The 27,972-nt window shown below is 42.3% G+C and overlaps 1 protein-coding gene across 6 annotated transcripts in view; it reads left to right on the top strand.

Moving 5' to 3' along the window:
- SRGAP2 (SLIT-ROBO Rho GTPase activating protein 2) overlaps positions 1–27,972 on the top strand; it is a 223,995-nt gene that overhangs the window by 95,300 nt on the left and 100,723 nt on the right. For all 6 annotated transcript variants that reach the window (XM_032422280.1, XM_032422279.1, XM_032422281.1 and 3 more), the window contains exon 4: positions 18,163–18,325. In XM_032422280.1, coding sequence (XP_032278171.1) covers positions 18,163–18,325 — 163 coding nt within the window. The remainder of the gene's footprint in view (positions 1–18,162; positions 18,326–27,972) is intronic.

The following is a 27,972-nucleotide window of genomic DNA, read 5'->3' as shown; positions in this document are numbered from 1 at the left end:
TGGATGAAAACGTGCCAGTCCTGGTCAGCTCGTGCCGTGGCTGCCCTCTGTACCAGCCGACCAGCGCAGTACAAGCCTCAGTCGTGAGCATAACAGATTGTGGTTTACTGGGTTATCTCATGAGGCCAAACAGAAGCTCCTACACTTCTGCATACATGGCTTTGTATCATCCTTTCAGGGTAGGGAATGATAGAGGGCAGTTGGGAGCAAAACATGCTTTAATGAGCAGTTGGGAAGATGCTAGAGACTCCCGAGGGCTTCCTGTGTCTCCCAGGCTCTGCCATTGGAATGCTAGCAGGGCACACCTCAGGCTTTCAGCTTGCTGGAGCCAGACACCGCTGATCATGTCCCTTAACAACAGTGCTGGGGTGCAGGGAACTTTCAGTATTTGTTTTCTTGGCTCTCGTAAGTCCCATAATAATTCCGTGGTAGACACAGGAAGCAATGTGTGTCTGGTTCGAAGGATCTTTAATTTTCAGGAATTCACAGCCAATTAAATGAATTGACTTTGATCCCGGTCCCTTTTAAAGGCAAAAGGCATGTCATCTTTATTGGGAGCTGACTGCGTTAAGTGGGAGGGTTTACAAGATAAGAAGAAAAGACAGACTCTGCCGTAAGGACTTTTCATAATTGAAATGGGGAACATCAGACAGGCTGACAGAGAATAATAAGAACACATATGCACATGGGCACATGAATCTAAAAATAGGACCCCGTCTACGGCAGGCTCTAATAGTCACCGGGAAGGGAGGGAAGGTGGATTACTCGGGAGGGACTCATGCTTGGCTTAGGCAGGGAAAGGTAAAAGATAGCAGTTATGTTCTCAATTAGATTTGGTCCCAAGTTAATTGAAGTAAAGACTTTAATATCTAATTCCTTCGCTGTGCTGAAGTATCATGCTGGGAAGAGACACAGAGTCATATGGGAAGAGCTCAGTGTTAATGAAGGATTTAGGGAGAATGAGAAAAAAGGAGGGTTTGGATTTTTCAGAGTTGAAAAAGGATCATCGTTTCTGCTACCTCCTGTCCTTTTACATCGCCACCAATCACTGGATCATTGCCCCCTCGGGTTTTTGACTCAGGGAAGATCAATGAGCACAGCTCTGCTTCTTAACATATTTTGGGTACAGCTGGTTAAAGAACCAGGATTAGAAAATGAATCGAACAAAGTAGGATTATCTTCAACGGTAGGATGCTGAGCTGTGTTTGCTGATTTCTACTTAAGCGGTCAAGACAGGGCATCCTTGCATGAAGTTCAGACATCCCTCCCTAGCAGCCTCTGTGTTGAAGGAGAGGTTGTGGAACAAGTCTGGCAGCTCTCAGCCTGCACCCTTGTAAACAACAGATGTTCAGAACTACTGTGTTCTGGGGGTAGGGGTGGGGGTTTCTGTTGGTGCTTGAAATTCTTTGAATTTATACGCAGCATCTCGAGGATTTAGCAAAAGGAGGAAGTCGGATGGATTTGATTCTATGGCATACAGGTGGAAATGATGCCCGAGACAGTTCCTTTGCAAGACAGAGCCCACGCTCCTTAGTGGACTCTGACAGAGAACCAGGGAAGCCAGGCCGGCAGGCCTAGTAAAGAAGGATCCAGCTTCCTAGGTGTATTGACTTTCTGCCCTCCTCCCGGCCCCTCTTCTTATACATGGGCTCGATTGGTCCGCCACCTCCTTGCTTCTGTTTTATCTGGTCGTGGGTGGAAACGTGTGCCCTTCCCAGCCACAGAGTCCCACGTACACACGCACACCGACATTCAGGTGGGCGTGCCACAGAGACTTTTCCATTAGCACCTCCTGAAGCCGTTCGGGTTCTTATAACGTACGGATTACATGGTATTGTTAGGGGCTTTGTCTTGGCTGCTAACCTTATTCGTGTACATTTTCAGTGTTGGGTTTGCCAGGTCTCTGTTACGTTATTCACTGGAAGTAAATGAAGATAATGTTCCTTGTAGAGAGTTCAGTTAGGCGTCTTTTCTCCCCACCCCACTCCCAGCCCTGAAACACACATGCTGAGTTTCTGGCTAGATGGTAAGTGCTTAGAACACCTACTTTACAGCCTAGTTTAGGGAAACCACATGGAAAAAAGATACATAATGCATCGTTTCTTTCTTTCTTTCTTTTTCTTTCTTTCTTTCTTTCTTTCTTTCTTTCTTTCTTTCTTTCTTTCTTTCTTTCTTTCTTTCTTTTCTTTCTTTCTTTCTTTCTTTCTTTCTTTCTTTTCTTCTTTCTTTCTTTCTTTTTCTTTCTTTCCTTTCTTTCTTTCTTTTCTTTCTCTCTTAAGTAAGCTCTATGTGGGGGGCTTGAACTCACGACCCCGAGATCAAAAGTTGCACCCTCCACTGGCTGAGCCAGCCAGGTACCCCTATAATACATCTTTAGTAGGCTTTCTTGTTTCCAAATTAGAGAAGACTTTAGAAAAGTTCGCACCTTTAATCAAACGAAAAAAGCAATTTATCAGGTCTGGGCCAGTTTTCAAGCCACTCTAGTCAGAAATATTGGCTTGAAAATCTTTGATAAGCTCACTTATTATTTTGGGGGCTTAAGAACATCCTTGTGCTTTTCTTTCTTCTGGAAAACAAATGCACTCCTGGCCCTTTTGTTCATTAACATAGAAAGTTTTGGTGAACACCAATCCTGTTACGTGAGGTTCACCTGCATATTTCAGCAATTTATACGTTTATTCAGCACTTAGTCTACACCAAGGGCTATGCTAGGAATTAAATACACACAGAAGAATAAGCCACTGTTCTCATGGAGGTTCTCATTTAATGTGAAATATTTTAAGGTTGTGCGTGTGTGTGTGTGTGCACGTTTGTGCACATGTGTGTTCTGAGAAGGTGAAGAGTTCAAGGTTGAGGAGCCAGAATTGTTGAGTGACCCTTTAAGTCACCCATATTATATGTGATTTGGTCATAAACACTTGGCTTCATCTTCATAATCAGTAATGACTGACGGGTTGTGGCAGGTGCCGGGGTCACAGAGTGGTATAGAACCCAGCTTCTGCCCTCAGGAGGCTCACTGTGTCATGTGGAAGACAGGAGGTTTATATGAAAAAAAGATAGCACAAAGTAGCATATATTTAGTGCCAAAGGAGAGATGGGAGAAAGGATTTCTTTTCACTTTTCTCCAGAATGGGATTTTTAAACATTGCTTTTGGTATCATTTTAGACTTACAGAAAAGTTGCAAGAATGGTCGGAGAATTTCTGTCATTTATCCAGTTTGTCCGAAAGTGTTAACATATTACTACATTTGCTTTCTACTTCTTTTTCTCTCCATACACAACTCACGCACATACATATTTTTTTTCCGAAACACTTGAGCATAATTTGCAGACATGATGCCCCTCTACCTCCACATACTCCAATGTGTATTCACTTAAAATAAGGTTGTTCTATGACATAATGACCAGTACAGTGATCAAAATCAGGGTATAAATATTGACAGAATAATATTATATAATCCACAGACATTTAGATTTATCATTTGTTCCCCAAATTTTCTTTTTGGCCAAAGAAAGGCCGGGATTATGCATTTCATTCAGTTGCCTTGACTCTTTAGTTTCCTTTGATGTGGAATGGTTTCCAGTTCTTTCATTGTAGTCCATGTGGGGAGCATTCAGCTCAGTTATTTTGTAGAATGTCTCCTAATTTGGTGTCTCTGATAATGTCCGGTATTTCTTTATGATTACATTTAGGTCATGTGCTTTGGACGGGAATACCATTGGAGTGATGTTATATTCTCAGCGCATTATATCAGGAGTCACTGGCTGATGATTTCCCACTATTGGTGATGTTAACTTTGATCATTTGCTTAGGGTGGTGTCTGCCAGATTTCTCTACCATAAAGTTATTCTAGTTTATGCTTTGTAATTAATGCATGATTTTGGAGAGATGCTTTGAGACCATGTAAATATCATGTTGTTCTTCAAAACTTCCACCTATCAGTTGTAACATGTGGTGATGATTCTCGCTTGAATCAGTTATTATGATGATGGTTACCAAATGGTAATTTTCCTATTCTCCATCATTTTTTTCTACATTTATCTGTCGGGATTCTGCTGTAAGGAAGAACTTCTCCATCTCCCCCAGGTATTTGTCTAGTTATTTGTGTATATCAATTTGGACTCATGGATTCTGCTTTTATTCAACAGATTATAATCCCCCCCCCTTTTTTTTTTAAAGATTTTTATTTATTTATTTGACAGAGGGAGACACAGTGAGAGAGGGAACACAAGCAGGGGGAGTGGGAGAGGGAGAAGCAGGCTTCCTGCCGAGCAGGGAACCCGATGCGGGGCTCGATCCCAGGACCCTGGGATCATGACCTGAGCCAAAGGCAGGCGCTTAACGACTGAGCCACCCAGGCGCCCCTCCCCCCCCTTTTTAAGGAGTTTATTTATTTATTTGAGAGAGTGAGTGAGAGAGCAGGAGCAGGGGCTGGGGAGGGGAGGCAGAAGCAGACTCCCCGCTGAGCAGGGAGCCCGACACCGGCCTCCATCCAGGGACTCCAGGATCATGACCTGAGCCGAAGGCAAACACTTATCCGACTGAGCCACCCAGTTGCCCCTAATAGGTTATAATCCTTCTACCTTTATTTATTTTGATGTTCATTCCAGGCTTGGCTAGTGGAGTCCCTTCAAGCTGGTTCCTGTGTCCTTTTGACACGTCCCCACCATTCAACTTTCTGGCACAAAAAGTTGTTCTAGCCTCATCTTGTACTTTCCTTGCTTCACTTTAGAAGCCCTTTCTTCCGAGAGCCCTGGATCCTGTTAATGGTGAATGGTATTTAGAAACCACGGATACTAGGTGTGCTCTTTGTTACTAGACTACCACTGTTTATAGTCCCTGTCAGCAGACAGAGGCAGTAAACAGGTGTGTGTGCATGCATGCGTATACCCACATACTTCTCTGTCTATCTATATGCTTATCTCTAGTAAAGCCTACAAGGCACATCAATATCTTCAGTTCCAGTCCATCACCACATGTTTTATTCTGTTTTCTCCCTTTTCCACATCTATAACCCTGTTCTCTGAACAGTGAGAAATCTGGCACCCATTATCTGTCATATATGTATTTAATTGCTCAGTCCTAGGATATACACAAGATAGTTTCAGAACGGCTAACCCATGCCTCTGAAGAAGACGACTACTAACTAGACTTTAATATAGGTTTAGAGGGTATTGCCTGTCTGTTTGTTTGTTTCCAGCCTTAAGGACCAAAACACAGGGTTCAAAAAGTTGGCTGTCAGTTCCTTCTCTTCCAACCTTCAGACCTTCAGTGTGGTTATATTACTGGTTTGAAATACCATTTGGTTTATTTATTTCTGTTTGTATTGTATTTTTTCCCCTTCAGAATGAGGTCTTGATGGACATTTCTCACCGACAAATCTTTTCTCTTGAGTAGAGTTTGAGCAGCCTTGGGAGAAGTGAGAGACCTGCTTATCCATAGATGTACTTAGGGCATTATCAGAAGTCAGTGCTGGGGCCATAGGCCAGACACAGGGTGGACACTGAGGACCATCTTCAGGCCATTTCCCCCTCATTGCTGGGCCCACCGTGACTGTGGGAAAGCCACTGGATGGGTTATGACCCTCGCCACTTTCTCTCATGTTCTCCCTGCTGTTCTCCATGAACACCTCTCTTGCATTTAGGGAATCAAGAGTCCCCCTCTCATCTCAGTTCTAGGCTGATTACCAGCAACTCATGTAATATGCTTGATGTTGTACCTTGGACGATCTGGATCTGGTCCTTCGGAGGTGAAGCTGCAGGATACTGCTCACTGATAGCCAGACTTACAGAATTTTTGGCCCTGTTGCTGGCCTGTTTGCTGGCTCCCTGTTCTGACGCCCCCACTGTTTCTTCTCCTCGGCTTTCTGTGCTCAGATGCTCTGGCCTCTCTAAAAGTTGTTTTGCACCAATGTTGACCTGGCCATTGTCTCCTCTCTGCCTGGGGATGGGTTCCATATTCCCCTTCCTTTGCCCCATGTAACTCTTCCTCCATCTCCCACACACTTATTCTATTTCTCTCTTTCCTCCAGACACATATAACATGGTCAGTGCTGCTGAATCCAGCTGTTCTGAATCTTGCCTTCAGCTTAAGTTCAAAAACAGATGGACCCAAAGCATCCTAGATGTTGTGCCAGTTTCCACCACATGAAAACAAGTTACTGAAAAGCATCAGAAAATTTTAGAATAGTTTTGAGGTTTGATTCTCTGTCTTCTTAATAGTCCTCCCTGCCCGACTTCTCCATCTCTCCTGACCCCTCTCCACGTTATATGTGCCTTATTGGACAGGGGCTGGTTTCTAAAACCTTTGCCCCCAATTTCCCTCTCTCTTTTGCAGGTAGGTTTAGCCATTGGGAGGAGACCACGTTGAGGATCAAGCTGGGTTGTTGCTCTTTTTCTCATTGTCTGTGCCTTTTTTGAATCTCCTATCAAGGGCTGAGGAATTTCTGTCCTTTTGGCCATAGAGAGAAGATGAAGCTGGGGTCTCTGTGTTTATAAATATGTGTGCATTTACTGGTCAAAGAAGTCACTAACTTGGGAATAAAGTTTATGTTCCTCTGCTGACGTTATCGGTAGGGGTGCAGAAAGGCGCCAGTCCCACAGCCTACCCTTGCACTGCTATAGACAGGGAGCATGTTCCTTGGGAAACCCTGATGTTGTGCTCAGTACTGCTCTCCTCATTCTTCCCATTTGCTAACAGCTTTCTCCCAATGTTCTGAGGAACACTGTTGAACTTCAACATTTCTGTTCGCCCTGAATCTGAGAGAGAATCAACATGGTGGGCCAGTTATCTTACACGTGCATTAGGCAGATACTAGTAGTCATTTACAGAGCTTCAGGAGAAAGTTGTTGGCGCAGTCCAGTAATTGTCAGGTGCCCACTCTGACCAGAGTACTAAGCTGCTGTCAGGAGTATCCTCAAGAGAAGTCGTCAGGGCTTGAGCTTCTCAAAGTTCAGGGACCCATGATTCATATGTTACGGTGTGTATGTACATAACACTTCCCTCCCTCCCTCCCTCCTTCGCTCCTTTCTTTGGAGAATACTTGGAAGAGAATTCTTAGTTTCTCAAAAAGGATCTGGGATATGTAATCACCCCTAAAAAAGATCTTATAAAAATATTTTGTAGTACAAGCTGGAATACACACATGTATAGACATTTCACGGTGTATTTTTAAATAACTGAGAACAGCATTTTTGTAAAACAATCCCTGTAGGTCTTTGCTCTCTGTGTTGTACTCTGATATTTTCTACTTTGTTCTGTGTTGCTATGTCCCACTATTTTTGCTTTCATTTTTTGCGGAATTCTGGGTGGTAACCTGGTAAATTGATTTATTAACCCTACTAATAGGTTGTATCCCGGTTTGAAAAACATTGCTTTAAGAGCATTGGTTCTTAAAATTTTGGTGTGCATGATATTACCTGGGATGTGTATTTAAAATGCAGATTCCTGGGGTACCTGGCTGGCTCCGTCAGAGGAGGGTGCAACTCTTGATCTTAGGGTTGTGAGTTCAAGCCCCACATTGGGTGTAGAGATTACTTAAATAAATAAAACGTTCAAAAAATAAAAAAAATAAAATGCAGATTCCTGAGCATCACTGTACCCCTAGGGAAGCAGAATCTCTGGCAGAGGAGCACCAGAATCCATATTTTAAAAAAGCACCACAGGTGACTCTGATGCACAGTGATGTGGGGGTCCTGGAGACTCACACTTCTAAGCTACCCTCAGACTTAGGGGCCTGGCTGCTCAAGGCTTCAGGCCACACACTCCCTTGGAGATGGCAGATATTAGTGGCTATCATCTGAATCCACACCGAGAATCTCCCCATGGATTTTTCTCTCTTGGATCTTGATTTCCCTTGATAGTCCTCCGGTTCTAAGAAGTGCTTTGGCTCTGCTGGAAGCAGAGAAGGAGTTAACTGAGGCCACAGAGCAGAGAGGGAAGGAACTCCAGGGTCATTTTACAGAGCGGCTGGGGTGTGGCCCAGGGCTTCAGTAGGTGCCCAGAGCCAGTCCCAAATTAGAATGGGGTGGGATTCAAAACTGCTTTTCCTAGTCACTTGCCTTTCATGTGTAACCACATGCAGTGTGTCAACATGCTTTCCGGCGCCGTTAAGCACCAGCAGTTTTGTTCCCTCTGGGTTCACGGACCCTTGGTATTCCGGTTATGTGTTGTCTTGGAATAGCTCTGTGCTCCGGGGCTCGGGCAGCTGAGCATTGTCCATTAACTCTTTCAGCACCAGGGCCCTACAGATGCTAAGGGCTTTTTAGTTGAAATAGAGCAACAACCACTGTGAAATGAGAAAATGATGGCTACTCAGGAGACCTAGGTTCTTGCCCTGCTCTACCACCTGAGCCTCAGTTTCCTCATTTAGAAAATGATGTTAGGTCTAGACTCTAGACCACCTAGAAAGTCTCTTCTAGATCTGACGTTCCATGGTGCTACTTTTTGTACCCTCTGGCTTTCTCTCTGCACTTGAACAAGTCTTTCTTCTAAATTCTCTTCTAGGTTGGGCATAGGAGAGTCACCGAGTTGGGAAGTTTCCAGAGAACCCAGCTGATAAGTTAATAACAACAAAATATATTCCTCTTTAGTGCACCGATGAAGTATAAAATTGATAAAGCCAAGTTCATTGCAAACTTGGGTAGTAAGGCCTGGGAATTTTGAGACCTGTTTGTCTTTTCAGACATGACTCTAGCCACTTTGTTTTGTGGGTGTGAACCCATTGCGTGGACTGTCAAGTGATAATAATAGTTATAACAATAATAACAAATGATGACAATACTGATGTGTAGATGTAGAGCACTTCAGTGTTTATGAACTTTTTTTTATGGGCATCACCTTGTTTGACTTGATCTTCACAATAGCCTTGTGAGTTAGGCGGGGCGGTTCTGCTGTCCCCATTTATTTCTTTAAGTGGCTAAAGAAATGTTGAGGCCCAGAGTGCCTCTGTGGCTGATGCAAGATTACCTGGCTGTAGCAAGTGGCAGAGCTAAGACTAGACTCTAGGTCAGAGGCATGGTTCAGGGTGCTTTGCAGAGTACCACCTCACTGGGACGGGGTACCATCGTTCATCCGGATTCCTTACAGACCTGTAGAACTCAATCACCTGCTAACCTGGAAATTGACCAGGGCATCTCTTACTCCACCCAAACCTTTAAAATTTTGCCAGCAAAGTATCGGCATGGTTAATAATATGCTGTCATTTAGAGCACACAGCCAGTGGGTGTACAAACTCAGTCACTCAGTAACCACCCAGATACATGCTACCACAGTTGTTTGGCAGGATTGATGGAGGCTGAAGATACTAAACTATTCATTAAATGAATTGTTTTACTGTGCTCAACATTTACAAGATTTCTGTGACTGTGGCATCTGTCAGTAGTCACTGCTGATTAGGTACCTGCCCATTTCTTGGTGATAGATGTTCATTGACTATTCCAAAATATACCCTTTCCTCAAGAGACTTCCTTCCAATAAGGCAAGATAAATATCAAAATAACACATGAGAGGGTGCCTGGGTGGTTTAGTCGGTTAAGCATCTGCCTTCGGCTCAGGTCGTGATCCCCGGGTCCTGGGATCCAGTCCCACATTGGGCTCTCTGCTCCTCAGGGAGCCTGCTTTTCCCTCTGCCTCTGCCTCTCTCTCTCTCTCTCTCTCATGAATAAATAAATAAAATCTTAAAAAAAAAACACGTGAGAACTGATAGCAATGCATGAGGCTGATCCGATGACTATTTAGACTTCAGTCCATTTAGCTCTGTAGTTTCAAAGAATCAAGTGCTATTTCTTTATTCTTCCTTCTTCATTGTTGTTGTGAGCCATGTAAGGGAACTCATTATCCCATTAACAGGTATTCAGGAGGGGGAGGTCTGAAACTTAGGGATACCCTTTCTTCCCAAGTGGCTTGTTGGTACTTGGCATGCTTATGCACCATTTGCCAGGCAGGAGTTATTGGCCATAGATCAAGCTTCTCAGCTCATGCCTGGTGCCAGGGAGATGCCTGCTCCCAAGGTAGTGGTTACTGCTTTGAAAATAAGTGTGTGGATTTTGGGTGACGTCATTCCAGTTTGGCACAGACAGGTATTTCTCTGGAATGAGCTAGCAGGGGTGAGCCAGGCTGTCTGTCTCAGTCATCTCCCAAGATTTCATTCATTCAAAAAATCTGTTAACACATCTGCGTATATTTTTTTTTCCTGTGTGTTTGTCATGTGCTGTAATTACTTACGGGGTTTCTGGTGACATCTTAATTAACTAGAGAAGAAAAAACAAGATATAATTGTAGAGTTATTCACAGATTATTCTGTGGAATTCTTATATAAGGGATATGTGTTAACTGTAATGTAGATGGTTATAAAATCTTCTAAAACTGAGAAACATATTTTTTGTTCCTTGCTCATTGATCATACCTTTGTTATGTCTTTTGCTCTTGCTATGATGTTTTAAGTGAATTAGCTCACACCTTTTGATATGATCACAGCCTATTTTGGGGGGCTTTCAGGATGGAAATGTAATACATAAATGAATTTCTAGGCCTTTGGTTCTATGGATTATATTGGGGTGAGGTGCATAGTGTTTGTTCTCTAGTATTTAGATTGTACCCAGAGTTACACAGGGAGAGTTTAGTACCCTCTCTGTTTATACCTCCCTATAGCTCTGAGAACACTAGTGGCAAGACAGAGAGTATAAACAAAGGGAAGGTCCCAGGTCTGCAGAAGCCATAGAGAAGGCTGCTGGGCAGGCAGATCTTTGTCAGCCAGACCAGGGTTCCACAACAGGTCAGTGTACACATGAGCATTGAGACCAGGATAAGATGTGGGTTGTGGCTCATGGACAGTCTAGGAGCAAGAAGACCATGTATTAGATCCAGGAGATTCTGCAAACGTGGGAGAAGCAGGTCAGAAACAAGAATGTTGCTCCCTTTATCTCTAGTGCTCAGAACAGTACCTGGCACTTAGGAAGTACTCAGTCATGATTTGTTCATTGAATGAAATAAGAAGACTTTAGAGAAGGGACCTGGACAATAAGATGTCAGAAATCTAGGCAAGAAATCTGAATGACAGAGATATAAATCTTGTGTAGACACCCTCCACTGCTGCCGGGTCTGGTCTCAGTGGGGTCCACAGAGCTGTCTTGAGTGATTAAAAGAATCTCCAGCCTCCTTCTCCCTGCCATGAACACGGGGTGGGGTGGGGATGGCTGAAGGGAAAGCAAAGTCTCCTGCCTGTCATAAATTGATGGAGACATCTTCGGTTAGGGTCTACAATGGCTCAGATTTGAGAACCCCTCCCAGTTCTCTGACCTAACCCGGAGGGGGGGCGGGGAGGGACGTTGGTCTTATAATCATTCAGGAAGTAGTTATTAAGATGTCAGACACGATGCCAGTCCAGTTCTCAACTTCAAAGCAGATTCTTCAGCGCTCAGCTTGTGGACATGCCATGATCCCAGGGGTGTGGCTGGGCTCCCTGGAGCTAATCCAGAGCCACAAGAAGGCCATTTCCATACAGCACTTCCCCCAAACCTGATTATAGGGGACAATTTAGGCTATTTTGAGGAAGGTGGGTACACCACTGCTTGAATCCTTTCTAATCATCTGTCTCCGCTCCTGAAGACAATTTGTGGGATGAACTTGTCCCTGAAAATGTGAAAGCTCATTTCTCCATACATAGAATATACATTTTTGCCTTTGGCCCTTTTCCTGTCTCGGAGCTCTCCTACCCTGATCTCACTGCCGGCAAAGCTGAAGCGGACCTGTGATAAGCCCCGAGAAGTGTGCCTGCCCCCTCCCACGCTGGTGCTGTCTTTGGAAACCTGCCTCCAGCCTGCCACTGAGCTCCTGGGTCACACAACCAGTGGCCACCATTACAGGCAGAATCTTTTTCAAGTCACTTCCCACCTTGGTGATTTTTTTTTTCCTCCCCTCCTTCTTTTAACACCTTCCCCAGCAAATCCCATCCATCCTCTGGCTTATCTGGGTCAGCAAGGGTCTGATTTTATGCATGGCGCTGTCAAACCATAAATCCGCTGCAGCTTTGCCTCTCCATCCAGCCCGTCTGCTTCTGTCAGCATCAGCAAAATGCATAATAGAGAAAATAAGCCAGAAAGGCTAATAACATTCATCTGAATAAAATAATCTCTTTGGCTGCCTCAGTTCATTTCATTTTAATCAAGGTGCCAGGAGGGAATTTAGGCTTAAAAAGCCGACTCCCTGCTTGTCACTAGTTCCCTGTCCAACTGTCACTAAATGATCCCTTTTATTAAGCAGGTACCGTTTTTTTTTTGTTTGTTTTTTGGTCTTTTTTCTATCCTCTTCATAGTCGGCCACTCAGTAACATATCGAATGTATTTAACTCATTTCGGGTTTTGTCTCTTATCACATAATGTGTCTATTTTCGAATGTGAGGAATCGTATTTTTCTTAGATGGATTGATATTTGCCATCCCCGTGGTCGGACTGGCAGGTTTGATAGGAATTCTGAGAAAGAGGGGCTCAGAGGAAGTGGCTGAAGCGTCTCGGGCTCTGGTGATCCGAGTTCCCTTTGGCTTGCTTCCTGTCTCCTTCAGCACACAGTTCCCCGTGTGGAATGCAGGAGTGATTGTTCCTTAGGGGAAGGACAGTGGAAGATTAAATTCTGCTCTCCCGTTGGTATCTCCCTCACGTCTTCCCAGAGACATACAGCTGCTTGGTTAATTGCCGATTGCTGCCGTCGTATCCCTACCATTCTTGGCCAAGGGCTGTGCATTTTCAGCAGGCTGCGCTCTTGGCCCTGACCCAGGGCCTGGTGAGGAGCCTGTTGGAAATTGACAAAAGCTGATCCCAGTTTGTTTGGAAATAAAAATAATAATATTTCTTCACATTTGTTCAGTGCTTTACTGCTGATGTAATTCTTTTGCATTCAGCATCTCATTTTAGCCGCACAACAGCCCCGTAGGTGGGCAGGTGGGGGCCATTGGCCCAAAAGGAAACGTACCTCAGTAGAAGAGTGCAGAAGCTCCAGCCATCCGGTAATGCCAAGCTTGTGTCACGTGTCCCATCTGCAGAGCTGTGAGCACAGCAGTTCTTCATTAAATGGCACCTTCGGCCAGGAGGCCTTCTGGGATTTTACAGTGAGGTTTTGCAGATCTTTAGGGAGCGAGACGTACACCGATGGGGCGCGTGTCCATCTTACAGGGGAGACAACTGAAACAGAATAGAGGGGATATGGCAATAAAGGGAAGTGTAATAGGGAGGCCAACATGGACCTTTCTAGAGTTCTCTCTTTACCCGAGATATCGTAGGGAAATCCCTTGGAGCATTTGCTGCTAAGTTTTGTTGAACATCCATAAATAGTCTAAAGTTGAAGGAGAAAAACTGGCCTAATGGATTTGAAGGTAATGATTCAGCTGTGCAGGTTTATCCTTTCGATGCATTTATAATGATAATCTCTTCTGTGGGGGCATAGCCAGCTTGTGACTTTCTGGGCCTCCTTTCTTTTTTTGACTCCAGAGTCATTCCCTCTCAAGTGCAGTATTATGTTTTCTTGATCTGCCTCCTGAAAAAAATTTTAAGTAAGAAAAATACTTCTGGATATTTTGTCTGCTTTTTAGGGATTAGTGTTTGAGGAGGTTTGCAGCTGTTCAGTACATTCCTAAGGGATGCAGACCCTTTTCTTTAAATGCCCAAGTATTACACAACCTGACTCCAGGGGCAGGGAAAGTAAAGAAACTGTACAAACAAATGATAGATGGAAAAGATATAAAGACAAATTTCAATCTCCTAACCAAACGAAGTTCCCTTGGCTCCAGCAGCCCCAAATAAAATAAGGCTGCAAAGCTGTTAAAGCAGGAAACCACTCTAGCAGAACCTTCATATGCTCCCTATGAAATCACGTCTCGTTGACTTGCTTATTTTCCAGCCTGAAGTGTGTTTCATCTTTGTTCGTGTTGGCGGGGAAAAGTGCCGATATGGTATATGTGTATTCCCCTCCTACTACATGCCCTTCACCTCTCCTGCTCCGCCACTGCCCTAAAATAAACAAATGAATTGATTAAAACACCTCAGTTGAAAGGAGGAATATGTCCAAGAAAGCATACAAACTCAAAGAACTAAAAATATTGCCTGAAAAACTTCAGTAATAGGAAAAGAGAGTAGGGACCCATACGAGAAGCATACAGCAGAGTTTAATACTATCTTGAAAGGCTTTTTTAAAATAAAAATTGTGCACAGAATCCCCATACATACAGCAGATCCAAAGCACTATTTTATTGGTGTAAATCCACTTTTAAAGTGCAAGTTTATGAAGAGTACTCATTACAGGGTCAGTCAGTGAGAACAATGAGGCTGTGTTCATGACCCCAAAATATTGAAATTGGGGGGGCACCTGGGTGGCTCAGTTGGTTAAGCGTCTGCCTTCAGCTAAGGTCATGATCCCAGGGTCCTGGGATCGAGCCCCACATCGGGCTCCCTGCTTAGCGGGGAGCCTGCTTCTCCCTCTCCCACACCTCCTGCTTGTGTTCCCTCTCTCTCTGTGTCTCTCTCTGTCAAAGAAAGAAATAAAATCTTTAAAAAAAAATATTGAAATTAGGATTATGAATCAGAGTTGCAGTTTTATATCAGTTTCAGCATCCAGGTTATTTCTGGTTCTGATTTGGGTTGCCCAGTATCAAGAAAATCCTGATTCACACAGATGGATTATAATCTTGAGATAGTTTTAAATTGGCCTAGGCTCTTGAAAAAGGATATTTTTGTTTTGAAGTTGAATCACTAACATTACCTAGTACCTATTCCCATCCCCCTTCATAAATATTATTGGGGAAGCACAAAAATGTATAATAAGCATAAAAACAATGGATAATGATGGGATGGTATTGAGCATTCTCACTACCCAACCGTGGTCTACCGTGAACCCAGCCTAGGCCCCTGAACCTTCTGTGGCATGTAATTGAACTTGGCCACTGTGTGTTAAATCATGAGCTCACCTGCACAACTTTACCTAAGGAGGCACACAGGCTTGAATTAAAAATGAAACCTGTGCAGAGCAACATCCGTTCTAACCAACAGGACATTTTTCAGAAGTTCAGATACACGCATCGGTTCTTTTTTTTTTTTTTTTTTTAAGATTTTATTTATTTATTTGAGAGAGAGAGAATGAGAGAGAGAGAACACATGAGAGGGGATAGGGTCAGAGGACGAAGCAGACTCCCTGCCGAGCAGGGAGCCCGATGCGGGACTCGATCCAGGGACTCCAGGATCATGACCTGAGCCGAAGGCAGTCGCTTAACCAACTGAGCCACCCAGGCGCCCGACGCATCGGTTCTTTATTCCAGAGTTCGCACAGAACGAAGCTCGCCTAGCAGCCCATGAGACATTGTGATAGCGTCAACCGCAGGGAATCTGGATCCCTTTCACATTAACTGGAGGTTGCTCATTTGAATGGATGTGTCACAGTTGTTTGAAATTGAAATGTGTTTCTCTGTAATTCTGGAGTTTCTCAGAACATACTTTAAAAACTCCTGCTCACTGAAACCAATAATAGCCATCCTACCACCTGCTCTAAGGATGGAAGGATACGCGCTAAAAGTGTTACCACTTTAGAACCTCTTCATTTAATTATAAATATATAATTCTGAATATATTTACAAATTTATTAGTTTTAAGGCATAAGGCTTTTTATTTTAAAAGATTTCCACTTCTGTCCATCCTTTTTATTAACTTTTGTTTACTCATCCTTTCTTCTGAGGGTCCCCTTGGGATTTATGCTCTGTATCCTCTTCCATGGTATTCAATTGGTTTTGCTTCTCCTGCCTCCACTTGTGATCTGCGGTGTACATTTGTGGGCTAGCTGGCCCTTTGTTCATACCACTAATGTTCTGCTATATTACAGGTCTTTCTTTCTCTCCCACTCTGCACTGTGATATCAGCACTTTTACAATTAAAAGCCCCTAATACTGTACTTTATTCATTTCAGATACGAACGTTTATACGTCTGTGAAATTGAGTTGTAGTACCATGTTTACATGTGTGAAGCACTCTAAGGAAAGACCTAATAGAGACAACCAACTCATGTCCACCCATAAGAAGCAGACCGAGCTGTTGTCAAGTTCAGATCTTGTGAGATCTACTCTTTTAAAAAAGCAAGTGTAATTGCCTGATATATTCCATGCTTACTGAGGACATGGATACTTTGCCACCCAACAAAAATGTAAATTCGATTATTTAGGATTTGATAACTGAAACTGATTTGGAATGCATTAGAAAGTTTTCTTGCAGTGAAAACACCAAAGGTCACTGAATGCCTGTACTCAGCTTTGAATTTAGGATTGTTTCCTATTCGCTTTTTTGGGTTTGTTTTTCAGATGCTAAACATTTTGAAGGGAATGGATTAATTACATGTGTATCTCTCTCTCTCTCTCAGCTAGTGTGTGTGTGTGTGTATATATATTAGTGTGTGTGTGTATATATATATATATATATATATATATAAATTTGTTTCCATAAAAATCTTTCGACTTCCCTAGAACAGTAAGAGGACATAATGTTGCCGAAGTGGTCCGAACAGAGGTATTAGGTATTCTGACTGCAAAGGGGTGTGATGCCTGGGGCAGAGGTGGGGGTGGGGGCAGATAGAGAACAGTTTCAGTTTGGACTCTAGCATTCATTCGATTGAAGTAGCTTGTTAGTGCTGGTTAGACAGATATTTGATATAATAGTCTGGGGTGTTCTGAAGCCAGAGGAGGTGTGGCGTGATTAGTTGGTAATTGTTACCTTATTACAGACTTGGAAAAGCCCCTTCTAAAGTTGAATTCCCTGCTCTACAAATCACAGCCGCCGACAGCCTCCGGCTCTGAACGCAGGCAATGCGACTCAAGAACCGAGCCACCGTCCACTCTCTTTGCATTAAGAGTCTGACTTAGGGAGGGAGGAGGGGGAGAGAAGTGAACAGGTAGTGATTCTTCCCAATGATTAAGACCCTTCTCTACACTTATAAGGCTTGGTTTTGAATTCTAGCATTGCTACCTTTTAGCTATGTGACCTTGAACAAGATCTTTAACTTTTCTCAGTCAACTTCCCACATCTGCTGAATGTGGTTAATAATACGCCCTTCCTCAGGCTGTCGTAGGGTTCAAGTTAAACAACGTGAGTATAGGGCCCAGCTATGTGCCAAGTGCACAGTAAGCCCTTGATAAATAGTACAACAAACAACCCCTACTTTCGGTTTCTCTTTTTAAAGAAATCCAGCTTGCAGATGTAGAATCTTTTCTGTTGCTTAAACCAGGGCTGCGAACTGAGTAGATAATCAGTCTAGTCTTTTGGATCACAGTGTTTTCTTTAGAAATGAGCACCTAGGTTTGGCATTTCACTGCTCCACTCAGGCTGTAGAAGTTTTAGGAATACACGTGTTTGGGTATGGTTTGTGCTCTTGGTTGTATGGGGCATGACATAATGGCTCAACCAATGAACTGAAAATCTCCTTAGATGTGTTCTGTGGGCCTGAAGAGGTTTTAGGGCCTTTTTTTTTTTTTTCCACGGCAAGGGCCTTGAAGGTTGTTGTCTTCACTGAATTCTAATATGAATACTGTGTGGGGATGTGGTCTGTAGTGCTCTCGTGATTTTTGTCTCTAGACCTCTAAGTTTTGTCTCCAACCCTAGACACAAACCAAATATCTTAGTGGCTAAGGCTATGGACTTTGGAGTCAGCCTAGACCTGTCCTAGTCAGGTGACACAGAGCTGTGTGGTTCTAGTCCCTGACTCCTTCTTACGGTCTCTATGACTTCTTACTAGCTGTGGGCAAGTGACAACTTCCCTGAGTTTCAATTTTCTAATTAGTAAAATGGGGATAACGGTAGTTCTTTCCTTACAGGGAAATGATGAAACTTATGCGATGAGTGCATATAAAACATTTACTAAGTTCCTAGAATGTAATAGATGCTCAACAGATAATCCTGCTTCTCCTCTTTCTTCTCTTTCCCTCTTTCTCTCTCCTCCCTCTTCTCTTCTCATTATTCTTGTTTTCTCCACTGAGTTTTTAGATAGAGAAAACTAGAGGTGCAGGCTTCAGGAAAGGTATCTATTTCTGGCTTGGCTTTGATCACTGTGATTTTATGACATGGATTGTATTCTTAGCTGTTGGCCCTGGCTACTCACTGACACTGATTTTTTTTTTTTTTCTTGCTGTTTCTCTGCAGGAAGGATCAGAATGTTCTCTCTCCAGTCAACTGCTGGAATCTCCTCTTAAACCAGGTGAAGCGGGAGAGCAGGGACCACACCACCCTGAGTGACATCTACCTGAATAATATCATTCCTCGATTTGTTCAAGTCAGTGAGGACTCAGGAAGACTCTTTAAAAAGGTATATAGCTATTTCTAGGCACAGGGATACTTGGGTGGAGCAATAATACCATCTTGTAAATAAGAGAAAGACTATTGTATTGGCCTAGTTAAAAGGCTTTCCATTGGTCATTCCCTACCACGATCTCGTGGAGAAAAAATACTGAATAGTCATTCTTTTCTTCCTTTCTGAGTTGAATTAATAGTAGCCCTGGGAGAGTAACCATTTGCAAGGTACAACCCCACCAGTGGTAACATAATTCATAATCTGCATGTTTTAGTTATGACAGTGTTTGCTTGATTTCCTTGAGTGATTTGTGAAGCTGTTGAGATTCGGGGACCTTCAGTGTCATTTCAGGTTTTCCTCTTCTAGTTCATGTATGTTTATGATTTAGTTTAGTTTTCTTTCTAAGCACTCATCTTGGCCAGGGTGAACTCATGAATTTGGTTCTTCTTATCATGACATATCTTGGTCTTTGGGTCCCTGAATGCTTTCTGAAGCTCAATTGTTTGTCACAATTCCTTGGATGTAAGTTGAAAAATCTGACCGAGGAAAAACTCAAAATAAATTGTGGTAATCTTAAGAAACTTATGTAAAATTGACCTTACCTGTCAGTGGTGGAAATAGTCTCTTGGAAACTAAGGAACCTCTTTTCTAAGCTATCTCACCCTGAGCTCTCAGTGGAGTCATTGATTCATGACTTTTGGTTACAAATGGTGGCAAAAGCCCCAGCCGTTGTACGTAATGTACCATGTCTAACATTCAAGCTCTGGTATCCCCAGAAGACTTTTCAGAAGGCGAATAATCTTCCTACAAGTTCTAGATATAAAGAGGGTATATAGGGCTATTTCATTGGTTTCATACATAGGAAATTCATTGGTTTTCATTTGACAAAATCCAGGGGTAAAATCTGAGGCTGGGAGAGAAAGGACTTCAGTAAACAGGACTGTGGTCAATAGTAGCCAGTTTGCCAATTCTTAACATTAGGAAGTTTTCCAGATTTCAGTAGGTCTGGAGTTAGAACCCAGTTTCTTCTGTTTACACCAGCATGAAAAAAGAACTGATTTAGAATATTCCATCTACATAACGCATCTGTGTAGGGGCTTTTCCTGTGTCTTAGAGACAGGATATGAAGAGTAAAAAGCATCTGACAATGAAAAAAAGGAAGAGAAAAAGAGCTCCTCCCGGAGTTCACCAACTATTTTTAGTGGCCTGGCTGCGCTGCGGTTGGGGCCATACTTCATTTAGGGGTAAAGGTACTTTTCACCATTTCCTCATGGTTTCTAGCATCTGTTCTAGCTTCCTTGTCATTCGTCTGAATTATGCTGCAACACTTGGTGATGTATGGATGTGGCTAAAATGAACGACTGTAGTTAATACTGTACTCAATACTGGAAATACGCTAGAGAGTAGGTTTCCCATGCTCTTTTCACACACACACACACACACACACAGGTAACCGTGTGAGGTGGTCTGTTAATTGGTTTGACTGTAGTAATCATTTCACTATGTATACATCTGTATCAAATCATAATGGCTTACTCCTTAAATATATAGCTTTTATTAGAAAAAAAAATTAAGCCTATTTAGGTAGAACCTTGACAGTAATCAGATGCCACTTCAGCTCTTCTGTGTGACCTTGACAGCCACTTAGATTATCTCTAGAAGGACAGGGGCTGACTGATCATTTCCTCCTTCATTTTCTCTGTTCATCTGGGAAAAAAACTTCTGTGAGGGATATTCAGCTATCTGGACTTCAGCCAAGCTCTCAGCTACCTTTTTTCCCAGCTTTAGAAGGTTAGAGAAGAGCCACGCTCAGGAGTGTTACGACCCTTCCAGATCAGAGATGTATATGCTGAAGGCAGCCGCTTATCAAAGCCACGGATGCTTCTGGTTCCTCAAGTACTACTCACATTTCACCAAGAGCCCAAGTGCATGGCTCGGGGCTCTTTACCCTCCGGAAAGAAAATCTGCCCGTGAATGATATTCCTAGCCATGGTCTCAGAGTTGATCTCCATAAACTGTGCGTTGCTTTGCTGGGGGTATAGGGAAGAATTTCTCATTCCTCACAGGACTTTTTATATATTACATTTTATTGAAGGGGCACATATCATGGGGCCTATAGCTGCATGCATTTTTACAAACTGAACACACCTGGTAACTAGTGCCCAGATCAAGACACATGATTTCAGTACCCTAGAAACTCCGCTCATGCTTCCTCCCAGTCCTCAGGGGGTTGGGAGGGGTGGTCCCAACCCCCAAGGATAACAGCTATCCTAACTTTTAACAGCAGAGATTAGTTTTACTTAGTTTCATACTTTATATAAATAGAATCATACAGTGTATACTCTTTTGTGTCTGGTTTCTGTCATTCAACATATGTTTGTGAGATTTATTCATATTGTTTTATATGGTTGCAGCTCATAGGACTTTCTCTTGATCTTTATAACTTTTCATCAGTTAAATTATAGTTATTATTAGAGATATGCATAGGATTGCTGAATAGCCAATGTTTACTATCCCACTGCATGAATAATCTCTTTTCTCTCTCCCCTGGGGTCCATTGTAGGCAGAGCATTCTAAGGTAGAGGCTGGCTTGGCTGATCACAAGAGTAAATTAATTCTGTTTTGGCTGGGTGAGAGCCTCTCTGCTTTCTAGTAATGGGCACAGAAGCATTCTGTCTCCGTAACGTAATTTTTTATTCCCTTTTGTTTAAAGTGTGTTGCACTTGAAGAATTAGAAATCCCACTGGTTAAGATACAGTAATCAGATAAGAGAACTAAGGAACGAGCCCGGCCACACTGTCAGTTAAATGAAGCTTCCCAGGGCTTGCTTTGCTCTATCAGAGCAGAGGTCTCTTCCAAGTAACCCTTTCTCTTGGGCTCAACTCTGCTAGCAACTCCGAAACCTTAAACAATTACTTCTTTCTGTGCCTTAGTTCCCTAAAGTTAAAAAAAAAAAAAAAAAAAGTGCTTGGCCTATGTGATCTTCACACTGCCTTCAAAATCTAATACACTATAATTCTATGATGAATTCTGTGATGCCCAATATAGGGTATCCTGTGTTGGGGGCTTCATTCTGGTTGTTGGGTGACCTTTGTTAAATTGTGATAAGGAAACTGGAGCCCTCACGATACAGACAAATAAAAGTGGGTGTGGGTATGGAGAGGGGGCTAGCTTAGGCAGTTAAAGACCAAATTTCTTGAGGAATGAAGCAGTGTTTCAGATTCTCTTATCTATAATGGCCAGCAACCAAGAGATGCCAAACAGGAATCCAAGTGTATAAAATAGTTACACCTTTTGTTTTACCTATAAATTCGGTTCCAGCAGCAACAGGGAAATCCACATTTCTCTGGAGACACAGGCTTTAGGAAAGATACCTTTATTTCTGGTTCGGCTATGGACACCTGTGAAAATTCACCTGAGTTTTATGTGAATTTGGATCTATTTCTCACCAGCAAAAGTCATGGGTTTTCCTCCTTTTTTTATTCTTTTTTAAAAAACTCTGTAAAACTTAATGATTCACTAGCAAAGGTTATGATAACAAAACCCACATTTTTTGAACCCTTATGTTCTAGGTACAGTATTAAACACTTTATATGCTTAATCTTTACAATAATTCCCTGAAGTAGTTGCTATTAATAGCCCTATTTTATGAAGGAGGAAACTGAAACTTAGGGAGATTAATCAAAAAATGAGGTGAGGCTAGTATTTAAATCCATTCATCTCACTCTAGAACTTGAGGTTTCCTCCTACATGCTGTGTTAGGACTCGGGGTATGGTGTGCAGAGTAGAGGGTGTTCTGTATTTTCCTACTCTTTTTGTTGAACCCAGATATTTCACTTAGTTACAGAATTAACCTAACCTTTTCTCTTGCACACAAGCCTTCAAAAGGTTTGGAGGTATTAAACATCAACATTGGGTTGTTTCTCCTACCTGGTGTCTGGGCAAGCATCTGGAAGCTGACAGTGAAATAGGACAGCAAGTTTTTCTCTCCAGGGGCAGGATCGCTAGTAAGGGGGAAACAAAGACTCATTAAATGTGAGAACTGGCCAAAAATCTGGCTCACAGCTAACTCCGCTAATTTGGGGACGTCAGGGTGGCTGCACAATTGGCCCCTCTGTACTACTGAACCCCCTTAAGGGATGCTCCTTGCTCGCCCTCTGGTTTGTGGTTATGTCTGCTGGGACATATTTTACATTTTGCATGAAGCCCGGTGGAGATTCCTTTAGCTAAATATAACATCTAGAGAAAGTAGCCTCCTGTCCACAGCTTAGAAACAGACCCACTTTGTCTAGGACTCCAGGGGAAATGGAGCTCATTTGGTGCTCCTGACATCTCCTTTCGTGTAATGAAAGCTCAGTCTGTCTAACCCCTATTGGAACCAACGTTTAGGCAAATATTATTGCTGCCACCTTCATTTGTTTAATGTGGTGGCTTCAAAATCAGGAGCCAAACACTACCAAGTTTGACTTCCAGCTCCACATCGTCTCTGTGAGAGACATGTTCTAAAGAATCCCACCAAGAATAGAAATCATTTTTCCCACTTTTTCATTTAAACCAAGTAAACTTGGGTGTGCTTTTCCCACAGGGGAGAGGACAATCCTGTTCTCCCTTCTTCCTTTCACTTAGCTGGAACACACCGAAAGTACCTCGGACTTTGCTTTTCAGCTCACTGTTTCTAGCCCTTAGTTGCACATTAGCCTTGGAAGCCAGTCAATTCAGAAAGTCCCAAGACTCTCAATTGCATCCTTTCTTGTTTGTTTGTTTTTTTACGGTATTCCAGTTGACTGTACTTTTGTTTTGCCTTTGGTACCCTAAGTTTCCATGGTAGAAAGGTTAAATTGAGCAAGTTGGGTCAGATTCCTGGTAGACCAGTAGTTCAGTAGTTCTCAGTTTTGCCTGTGTGTGAGTCATTGTGGGAGTTTAAAAAAAAAAAAATCTTTGTGATTTGTGAGACAGATTTCTTGGGATGTAAAAAGCATGAACAATAAAAGAAAAAAGATAAACTGGACATCATCAATTCTTGGACTTTGCTCTTGCAAAGACATTGTTAAGAAAATGAAAGACAAATCACAGACTGTGAGAATATATTTGTGATATACATAACTCAATAATCAGAAGACAAACTACCCAAATTTTTAAAAATAGGCAAAAGATTTTAATAAACACTTCACTAAGAAGATATATAAATGGCCAATAAGCACATGAAAAGATGTTCAATATCATTAATCATTAGGAAAATGCAAATAAAGCAATAAGGAATGTGCTACATACTCACTAGAATGATTAAAATTAAAAAGACTGACAACAACAAGTGTTAGTTAGGTTGGATGGAATTCTCATATGTTGCTGGTGAGAATGTAGAATGGTACAACCACTTTGGAAAATAGTTTCGCAGTTTCTAATAAAGCTAAGTATGTACTTAGCATATGACCCAGCAATTCCACTGGTAGGTATTGACCCCAGAGATATAAAAGTATATATCTACACAAAGACTTGTATCTGATTATTCATAATAGCTTTCGTTGTAGGCTGAGTAATGGTCTCCCCAAAGATGTCCATGTCCTAATACCTGGAACCCATGAACTTACCTTATCCTTATAAAGACTTTACACATATGGTGAATTTGTGGATCTTGTAATGAGGATATTATGCTTCATTATCTAAGTGGGCCCTAATGCAGTCATGAGTATCCTTATTAGAGGGAAGTAGAGGGAAGTTACAGACAAAAGAGAAGAAGGCTATGTGATGGAAGTAGATGAAAGCAGAGTCACAGAAAGAAGATGCTAGGCCACTGGCTTTGAGGATGGAGGAAGAGGCCATGAGCCAAGGAATGCAGCTCTAGAAGCTGGAAAAGGCAAGGAAACGGATTCTGCCCGAAAGCCTCCAGTGGGAATGCAGCCCTGTCAGTTTTGTCCCCGTGAAATTGGTTTTGGACTCTGACCTCCAGAACTATAAGAGAATAGAAATTAAAAGTAGAACTACTGTATGATCCAGCAGTTCCACTTCCGAGTGTTTATCCAAAGAAAACAAAAACACTAATTCCAAAAGATAGTTGCATCCCTATGTTTATTGCAGCATTATTTGCAGTAGCCAAGATATGGAAGTGACATAAGTGTCCATCATTGGATGAGTGGATAAAGAAATTATAATGTATATATACATGTATATGTATATGTATATATAGTGGATTATGATTCAGGCATAAAAAAGAATGAGATCCTGCCATTTGCAACAACATGGATGGACCTCGAGGCCATTACGCTAAGTGAAATAAGACAGAGAAAGACAAATGCCATGTGATCTTTCTTATATGTAGAATCAACAAAAACAAAAAACCCAAAGCTTATAGATACAGAGAACAAATTGGTGGTTGCAAGAGGCAGGGGGATGGGGGTGGGAGAAATGGGTGAAGTGTTGTTTTGTTTGTTTGTTTGGTTTAAATAAATTGAATACAAATTAAAAATTTTTTTAAAGATTTTATTTTATTTTAGAGAGAGAGAAAGAGAGAGAGAGCAAGCAGGGGAGGAGCAGAGGGGGAGAGGGAGGGAGGGGGAAAGAATCCCAAGCAGACTCCACACTGAGAATGGAGCCTGATGTGGAGCTTCCTCTCAATGACCTTGAGATCATGACCTGAGCTGAAACCAAGAGTCTGACGCTTAACCCACTGAGCCACCCAGGCGCCCGCAAATAAAAAAAATTTAAGAGAATAAATGCATGTTGCTTTAAGTCACCAACTTTGTAGTAATTTGTTATAACTGCCTTAGGAGACTCATATTATATTCGTAATAGTCAAAACTGGAAACAACTCAAATATCCATCAACAGATGAATGGGAAAACATTGTGATATATCCATACATGAATACTACTCAGCAATAAAAAGAAACAAAATGCTGATAAATGCAATAATGTAGACGAACTCCAAGAACATTATATTGATTAAAAGAAGCCAGACACAATGAATACATTCTGTATGATTCCATTTGTATGAAATTTTTTTTTAAGATTTTTATTTATTTATTGAGAGAGAGAATGGTAGAGAAAGAGCATGAGAGGGAGGAGGGTCAGAGGGAGAAGCAGACCCCCTGCTGAGCAGGGAGCCTGATGTGGGACTCGATCCTGGGACTCCAGGGTCATGACCTGAGCGGAAGGCAGTCGCTTAACCAACTGAGCCACCCAGGCGCCCCCCATTTATATGAAATTTTAGAAAAGATAGCTCTAATCTATAGTGATAGAAAGCAAATCAGTGATTACCTTGGGGCCAGGGTGGGATGAGGGGTTGACTGCAAAGGGACACAAGGGAACCTGAGGGATTATGGAAATGTCATACAATCTTAATTATGGTGGTGGTTACATGAGTGTGTGCATTTGTCAAAACTTGTACACTTAAAATGTATACATACATTTTATTGTATGTCAAGTATGTCTCAATAAAGTTGATTTAAAAAATAATTTTAAAAATAGCACCCCAGGGCAATTGAATCAGTCTCTGGGATAGAGTCTAGGTGATTCTTGCATATAGCCAGGGTTGAGAACCATTCTTGTAGGCATTCTGGTTTCTGTCTTGGGGAAACCCAAAAACACAGAGGACATCTGAATCCATAAGATCCTGTCTATGCCCCTGCAACAATGTTGAGACATCTAGGCTGGTTTATCTAGGCAACCAATTGTGGCTTCCCTACTTTATTCTTGGAGGGTGACAAAGGGTAAATCTGGATTCAGATAAGTAAGTCACACTGCAGAAAGTGGGAGATACAGGAAGGGTGCTGAGGAAGAAATGTAATAGGGCACAATGAATTCTTTTCTCTAGGGTCTTCGGTTGTCCTTTCCCATTGGTTGATCAGTTATAAGAGACTTGTCATGACCACTCAGATTTCAACCCAACGAAATGGGTCTGGCAGTAAAAGGATAAAGGGGGTTCGAAACTAAAAGCAGTGCATGTTACCTACCTACCTGTTTATCCCCAGTAGATAGGGACAGGATTTCCTAGAGTCTTTGAGTCCAGCTGCTTCACATATGTGAAAAGACTGGATATTGTAAGGAGGCACGTTCTGCGGTGGTGTTGTCATGATAAGTAAAGGAGAAGTGATCCACAATGCCAGTATAATCGAATGTCCCTGGTGGGTAGTGTAGATTGAATGAATGGAGAAAGAATGGACTTCCAATGGTTGTGTTCTGCCCTTCTGAGAAAGAGTTTAACCTGGAGACATCTTGGGGAGAAGGAGTAGCTGACTGATTTACCCTGCCCTCTCTTCCCCAGTCCACCCTACACCTCCTTCCAGTGGAACTCAGTATCTGCAATTGATTGGATTTCCTCCATGTTATAACATGATCATGAACAACGTGGTGATCAGCTTTATAGACAACTATTCCCATTGCCCAGTTTGTCTTGATGGCAGCAAAAATCTGTTCTGATTAATTGAGCTTTATTCTCTTGTATCTGATGAAGAGATCCTCTTTGGAGAAAAGAATAGGATGGGAAGTTGAACTTATTTGGGTAGGGGATGGAAGGCTGCCAGCTACTTCAAAGGTATCTCTGCTGATAAGGGGCGTCAGGTTTGCTGCCAAAGCCAACACGGAGGGGAGCTTTGCAGCTAGTGCCGTTGGTGCTGTTTTAGCTTTGGTTTCTGTGACACTTAGGTCAGCAGCATCTGTGTGCTCTTCCTTGGGGCTTCTCTCTGGCTGGTCTAGGCTTTTTTGGACTTAGGAAGATTCAGCTCAGAGGGGGTGTGTGCCCTCAAAGATGCCTGCACTCTTTTCCTTCAGTTCGTTTATATGTTTGCCTTTTTGGTGTCTCAGTTCTCAAATATCTATCTGCCTTTTCTGAAAGAGCCCAAGGTGTTGTAGGTAGAACATTCAAAGGTGTAATGGTACTGCCGTCTTTGTAAGTCAACGAATGGTTAGGAGACTGTGTCACAACAACTGCAAAATGGGGAGGGTGAGAAAGAGAGTGCGGTAGATAGAAACAAGTGTCCAAATGCAGCCTTGTGTCTGAATACGACTCTAAACTGGGAAAGCATACAGTCAATAAGTATTTTAGTGAAGACTATAAACACAGCACTGTGCAGGCTAAAAAGAGCTTAAAATGAAATTGATGGGGAAGGTTTATCCCCAGGGAGTGTAGGGCTTCTCTGGCCACTCTTCAGAGGGCTTAGATCTCCCCAAACTTTCCTTGGGATGATGATAATAAGACCAATAATAACATGCTTATATAAAAATGCCTGCTATCACTATTATACACTGTAGTAGGCCCTAAACGTGTATTTTTCCTAATCCTTTTGTATATTTTGCAAGGGTTTTTTTTTTCTGTTGACTTTTTACGGAAGTTTAAAATACTTAGAAGAGTGCACATATTGTAAAGTGCTCAATGAATTTTTATAAGCTGAAAGCAACTATGTAATTAGCATCCAGATTAAAAAAAAAAGAATGTTACCAGTATCCCAGGAGCCCCCCTCTTGTCCCCTTCCATTCATGTCCCTCTGAAAAGTAGTTACTATCCTGACTTCTTCTAATGGCCAGGCCATATATTTCCCTAATTATCTTAAAAATGTCCTTGAAACTGGTTTGTCCAAGCCAGTATCCAATGCACACTCATTTTATGTCCCTTAAGTCTCCTTTAATTTAGCACTGTTCCTTTTCCAGGTACACTGATTTGTTGAATAGA

This window comes from Phoca vitulina, unplaced genomic scaffold (assembly GCF_004348235.1).
Source record: "Phoca vitulina isolate PV1807 unplaced genomic scaffold, GSC_HSeal_1.0 scaffold26, whole genome shotgun sequence".
NCBI classification, from domain to species: Eukaryota; Metazoa; Chordata; class Mammalia; order Carnivora; family Phocidae; genus Phoca; species Phoca vitulina.
This window is presented reverse-complemented; position numbering and strand designations above follow the sequence as displayed.